The 6,804-nt window shown below is 41.6% G+C and overlaps 1 protein-coding gene across 1 annotated transcript; it reads right to left on the bottom strand.

Annotated features, from left to right (window-relative positions):
- Nucleotides 1-297: 297 nt before the first annotated feature.
- LOC142261057 (gastrula zinc finger protein XlCGF66.1-like) lies at nucleotides 298-6,032 on the bottom strand. The gene is made up of 4 exons (XM_075332097.1): nucleotides 5,876-6,032; nucleotides 3,763-3,886; nucleotides 3,566-3,679; nucleotides 298-772 (listed from the first exon to the last, which is right to left on the bottom strand). The coding sequence occupies exons 1-4, from the start codon at nucleotides 5,897-5,899 to the stop codon at nucleotides 393-395; spliced, it is 642 nt and encodes a 213-aa protein (XP_075188212.1). The 5' UTR covers nucleotides 5,900-6,032; the 3' UTR covers nucleotides 298-392.
- Nucleotides 6,033-6,804: the final 772 nt, after the last annotated feature.

Below are 6,804 nucleotides of genomic sequence, written 5' to 3'. Positions count from 1 at the left end.
CTCTGAACATGAAAATGGCTTCTCCCCTGTATGAGATCTTTGATGCCTAACAAAAGCTGATTTCTCAATAAAACATTTCCCACATTCTGAACATGAAAATGGCTTCTCCCCTGTGTGATATCTTTGATGCCTGACAAGATCTGATTTGAAATTAAAACATTTCCTACACTCTGAACATGAAAATGGCTTCTCCCCTGCGTGACGTTTTCCATGGTCAACAAGATTTGATTTCCTAGTAAAACATTTACCACATTCCAAGCATGAAAATGGCTTCGCCCCTGTGTGAGATCTTTGATGCATAACAAGATTTGATTTCTGAATAAAACATTTCCCACACTCTAAACATGAAAATGGCTTCTCTCCTGTGTGAATTCTTTGATGCTCAATAAGTTCTAATTTCCAAATAAAACATTTCCCACATTCTGAACATGAAATGGTTTCTCCCTTGTGTGATATTTTTGATGGTTAGCAAAGATTATTTTCTGACTAAAACATTTTCCACATTCTGGGCATGAGAATGGCTTCTCCCTTGTAGTAGCCATTTCATGTTCCACATCCGATCTGGAACTTTTATTTTGCTTACAATTCTGTGATAAATCGGAATTTTGGACTTGTTTGAAAAGATCTGATGATAAAGCTTTCCAAGGAAGAGCTGGAGGTATATCTGGGACAACAGCATGCTCTTCATATGTATCATGTGTGATACTTTCATCATCTGTTTTAAATTCTGAAGATAATAGATTTCCATCTGAACTCCCAATACAGTCATCTGCTAAAAATAAACACAATGTTATTATTTTTTAATGATATCTTGAAAGTACATTTTTTTTTAAAACCATAACATCAAAAACTAAATTAGGAAAAGAATGTATTCTGAATCTGTTGTCCAATTTCGACATCTAAAGGGCGCTTTACACGCCACGTGAAAGCACCCACCCCCGCCGTTTGTGCATCACGGGCAAACCGCTGCCCCTGGCGCACAATATCGCTAGGAGCCGTCACACATACTTACCTTCCTAGTGACATCGCTGTGGCCGGCGAACAGCCTCTTTTCTAAGGGGGCGGTTCGTGCGGCATCACAGCGATGTCACACGGCAGACGTCCAATAGAAGCGGAGAGGCGGAGAGCAGCCGCATGGAAGTCACGCCCACCTCGTTGCCGGAGGACGCAGGTACGGTGTTCGTCGTTCCTGGGTGTCACACATAGCGATGTGTGCTGCCTCAGGAACGACGAACAACCTGCGTCCAGAACAAATAATGACATTTGGGAAATGGACGACGTGTCAACAATCAACGATTTGGTGAGTATTTTGCATCGTTAGCAGTCTCTCGTACGTGTCACACGCAACGACGTCGCTAACGAGGCCGGATGTGCGTCACGAATTCCGTGACCTCAACGATATCTCATTAGCGATGTCGTTGCATCTAACGGGGCCTTAAGACTTACATCTTTGTTAATTTGAATTCCCCATTACTAGCACCAGTTCTCTGGAATGTGCTACAGGAAATAATCTGATTGATTGTCACAATGTGACTGCAAGATAATGAGGGACACTGGGCTCCTATACTGTCCATCACGCTAGGGGACCCTAAGCTATTCCTAACCTCTGGATTACCCCTGAAGATGGAGATGCCTAAGTCCCATGCCTTACTATTCTCCTGACCAAATCTAATCTGTTATCCCCCGCGGAAGGAAGGTAACCTATAGCTTTCATTAATGAAATAGTACAGCCAGCATATACAGAAGGGGAGCGATAGATACTTTCTCCTCTACAGCATGTGATCAAAGACATTAACAAGCAACCCAGCAGAGAATAACTCTTGCTAGACTGCCCAAGCCTGTGTTTCGACGCCTGCGTCTCCTTGCACTGCTCACAGACATCAGAGCAGTTAACAAGCAGAGTACAAGGATCTATAATTTCTACAGATTCAGATGTTGCCATGACAGTTGGCAAAACTTGCAAAAATCTCCTTGTAACATTGATCCACAACATAGACAATTTCAAAGAGATTTTTTTTCAAAGACGAACATTAGGCCTGTTTCATACGTCAGTAAAAAACACAGACGTTCTTTACTGACGTGTAAAAAACGCCTATGCGGTTGTCCATGTGCAATATGTGATACGTGATCCGTACTCCGTGATTGCCCATGGACATAACTCACCTGTCACGTTCCTGTTGTCCATGGTGCTGAACTCCTCGGCTCTGCAGCATCCGCTCACCGCTCTCTGCAGCTTCTTCCGGGTCGGCTCTGGCTGCATTCATGAATATGCATGAGCCAGCCAGGAAGCTGCAGAGAAAAGGCTGCACAGAACGTCGCTGGAAAGGTGAGTTGAAAATGTTTTTTACTTTATATGTAAAATTTTTTTCTGGTACGTGTTTCATGGACCACATCATAGTGTGGTTCGTGGGAAATCAGTAACACCAGAAATAAACGGACTTGTGTCCGTGCGGCAATCACGCGTGTACGCTGCACGGAAACACGGTCAGTGAAAAAAAAATCACTGATTTGTGAGCAGACCCATTGATTATAATGGGTCTGCATAGGTCAGTGATTCTGGTACGTATAAAAAAAAAAAAAAAAAAAAAAAAGCACAAACGTACCAGAATTACTGACGTCTGAAACAGGTCTCAAATAGTTTAACTTTATTAAAAATTAATTAATATTTAACGGGGTGTTCTGGGACTATAACGTTGATGGCCTATCCTTACGCTTTGTAACCAAAGCATGTAGCAGGGTCTTGCGGTCTGTGCAGACAAACATTGAGGCTCCAATTCATCAAGACCAGCTATGGACACTGACAAATGACGTCAGGGACTGGAGTGAGATTTCTGGCATAGGGAACGCCGCAGTTTGTTATGAATTAGAAAAGCGGTGGCATCACACTCTTTTTCTGGCCAAGCTCTGCCCATATTGGCAAAGCTGGTTAAAATTTGCGTGAACAAGCTTTTGGTCACATGACGTGATGTCAAAAAGGTCCTTAAGCAGTCCTATAATTGGCATATAAACACTGGGGCAGCTAGGAAAATGGGGGCCTGTGAGATTGCAGTTTGCTCTCCCTTTCCCCGAATACCAGTCCTGCATGCCAGCCTGTTCCTGTTCAGTTTAGACTCCTGCAATTAAGAGACCTTTGGTTACATCATGTCACATGACTTTGAACTCATCAAAGGTCCTTAAACAATCAACCTTAGAATACAACTGATTGGGTCCCTAAGAAAGTGGAGTTCCTGAGAAATTGCGCAGTTTTACTCCTCCCAACACTGGTCCAGACTGTAACTAGGGCTTATTTATGGAGTAGGGCTTATATTTCAAACATTGTCTAAAAATCCCATAAAATCATGCTAGGTCTTGTTTTCGGTGTAGGTCGTATTTTCAGGGAAACAGGATATTCATGAACACTCTGCAGGTCTTTAAGTTGCCGTCATAATGTCATAGAGAAGGCACTAGAAAAACAGCAGAAGAAGCAGAAGGAAAGAAAACACAGCTGAAAAAAATAACAGAGCAGAAAGTCTAAAAATGTAAACACAAAATTAGTGCAGAAAGTACATGAGTAGATATCTCTTACTGGATAGAGCTGGAGGAAACACATCCTGAGGAACATCGGGGTCTTCTTGGTTACAGTCCTGTGGGAGAAGAGGACGGGGACATCTCTCTGGTGTTGTCCTCTTACTGGATAGATCTGGAGGAGACACATACAGGGACTGAATTCATTCCTTACATACTGATAATTATAGGCCGTGTGTATTTAGTCCTGTCTATTACCTGGTGATGTGAGGGGCTGGGGAACCTCCATCATGACGTCCTTGTACAGATCTTTGTGGCCTTCTAAATACTCCCACTCCTCCATGGAGAAATAGACGGCGACGTCCTGACACCTTATAGGAACCTGACACATACAATGATACCGAAGGGTTAGGTCTGGCTCGACCGGATCAGGTGGTGCTAAATAGTGAAAAAACTCAAGATAATGTAGAGACTATAGCACATTTCTAGAATAATGGAGAAAGTTCTTAGTGGTTTTTCAATGCTTTTTAATGGTGCTAATACAGAAAAAATTCCAAAGAGTATCAGTCCTAACGTTTCGACCTGTGATAGGTCTTCATCAAAGGATTTTATCTGTGTTTATATATCAAAAATCAACAGTCAGTGTACAAACAATAATGTGTCAATACAAAAAGGCGTCCGGTTCACTCACCACATGCGTTCCACCAACCAGGAAGTGCACACTTACAGCAGCGGTATAAACTCTATTAGCTTTCCGGTATCCACTGACATCACCACTGCACGTCCTGGATTAGGGTGAGTTACACGAGTTATCTCACTCAGCTGATTTATTTGCTCATATTAGGATTCATTACTTTATCTTTGCCACCAGCAGAGAACCATGGTATTTTCACCACAGGAGAACCACTCCATTGTACATTGTATGCCATTTTGTTTCATTAATAGAGTGAGTTTCTACTCCACACGCCTGCCACCTTTCTACCTACACCATTGCTATAGGAGCTCAGCTTCCTTTAGTATGGGGCAGATTAATAAGGGCATTCTACATTTAAGGATATAATGCATATAATGTGAGACATGATTCTTAAGTATACAAACTGCTTTCAGACTTGTCACCTTATTTAGTGTGGCTACATATCACGTATGCCAAACCTTATTTGAAACAAGTTTATGATCTAAAATGGAATATTACATTTTATTGACACTGTCATGTGGGATGGTTATAATGATATATGGTCCTATATACTTACCGTTCACACACCTATATATTCACCTTTACGCCCTCATAGGATGGTATAACATGTTTCATATTTTTAACAGAATATTTTTTACATGCATTACAGATTTTGTGCATAAAATACAAGTGCTATACATTGATATGATATGTGGTGGCCTTTGTCCGTCGTTGCAATTTACCTTTGGTAAGATAAGAAGAATTTTCCTGGTATTTACCTGACCTGAGGGTGAAAAACTATTCACCTAGAGGTGTGTATTCTATAGACACAATCATCAATTCTTCACAACTTCTCCTTTCCCCCATTCCCCCCCCCCCCCTCTTTTTTCTGAAAAATCTTTTCCCCCTTCTCTTACAGTATCTAACTATATTTGTATTTCATCAAAGCTATACATATATTCACTATATAAATCTGTCTATCAGCAACATCCATAGATCTACTGTAGTTACTGACTTGTCAACTTGATCATAAAAATTATTCTATACGAACATTTAAGGTACGCAAACGTTTGTCACACATATATGATATACTCACAACCTTGAAAACGTCAAAAAACTAATTTCCGTTAGGTTTCATGATTGTAGACGTTTGACTCATAATCGGACACATTTGTCCGTGTCAATTTACAACTTAAGGTTGTTCTATTAGGTATGTGCTTGATGCCTTTTTCCTTTCTTTCCTTTTCTCCCTTATTATATTTTTTTTTGCTACTATGTTTATTTCATATATGTCTGATCTTGTTTTGAACTATGCTTGTTTTATATGATATGGTGGAAATATTTAAGATGCTTTAAACTACATACTTGGTGATGTATTGATATGTCATTTCTGTACATATATGACTTGCATGTTTTTGTATTGACACATTATTGTTTGTACACTTATTGTTGATTTTTGATATATACACACAGATAAAATCTTTTGAGGAAGACCTATCACAGGTCGAAACGTTAGGACTGATACTTTGGAACTTTTTCTGTATTGGCACCATTAAAAAGCATTGAAAAACCACTAAGAACTTTCTCCATTTTTCTATGTGTGCTATAGTCTCTACATTATCTACATACAATGATACGTCACCCCCGATCCCTTCATAGCGTTACTGTATAATGTCCCAGCATTCCCAGCAGTGTCACCTCTCCAGTCAGCAGCTCAATCATCTTGTAGGTGAGTTCTAGGATCTTCTGGTCATTGATGTCCTCATGTATCGGGGGGTGAGGTGGAGGCCCCGTGATTGGGCTCAGGGGTCTTCCCCATCCCTCAGACACAGGGGCCTGACAGCGCTCACTAGAGGTCTTCTTCACTACTGTGTAATCCTGGTTATGGAGAGACACAGTAATAAATCTCACTCCAGACATTTCCAGAGTCCTCACCTCTCCAGTTCTGTCCATCTGTTATTCCCATAGATAAGAATGATGTAATGTGACGTCATCAGAATCTCTCACCTCTCCAGTAAGCCGGAAGAGGATCTCTAGGGTGAGGTGTAATATCCTCTCCGCCATCTTGTCCCTGTCCATATCCATCCTTGTTAAGAAATTTTCTGAAACAGAATAAAATCACCGAGAGGATCCGATATTATAAGGACCTGAATGGGAAGGAGATGAGCCCATATAGAAAATTAATGGAGATAAGGGAAGTGAGATATCATTTGGGTAGTAAAAAAAATTATCATGAAATGTGCTATGTAAATAGTACAACTATAAAAGTGGTGTCACACATAGCGACGACGACAATGACGTCGCTGCTAAGTCACCATTTTCTGTGACGTAGCAGGGACGTCCCGTCGCTGTCGCTGTGTGTGACATCCAGCAACGACCTGGCCCCTGCTGTGAGGTCGCTGGTCGTTGCTGAATGTCCTGCTTCATTTTTTGGACGTTGCTCTCCCGCTGTGAAGCACACATCGCTGTGTGTGACAGAGAGAGAGCGACGAACTGAAGCGAGCAGGGAGCCGGCTTCTGGCAGCCTGTGGTAAGCTGTAACCACAGTAACCAAGAAGCCCTTTCCTTGGTTACCCGAAATTTACCTTAGTTCCTAGCGTCCACCGCTCTCACGCTGCCAGTGCCGG

This window comes from Anomaloglossus baeobatrachus, unplaced genomic scaffold (assembly GCF_048569485.1).
Source record: "Anomaloglossus baeobatrachus isolate aAnoBae1 unplaced genomic scaffold, aAnoBae1.hap1 Scaffold_205, whole genome shotgun sequence".
Taxonomy (NCBI): Eukaryota; Metazoa; Chordata; class Amphibia; order Anura; family Aromobatidae; genus Anomaloglossus; species Anomaloglossus baeobatrachus.
Note: the sequence above shows the minus strand (reverse complement) of the source record. Positions and strands in the feature narration are given on the sequence as shown.

Bases quoted from the DNA above. Each gene is read 5' to 3' on its own strand.
- LOC142261057 (XM_075332097.1), bottom strand. From the start codon at position 5,899: ATGATTGAGCTGCTGACTGGAGAG. The intron at 3,680-3,762 runs GTAATAGACAGG...TGTCTCCTCCAG, and splicing joins CCAGCCCCTCACATCACCAG to ATCTATCCAGTAAGAGGACA. The intron at 773-3,565 runs GTAAGAGATATC...GTTTATTTTTAG, and splicing joins GTTTCCTCCAGCTCTATCCA to CAGATGACTGTATTGGGAGT.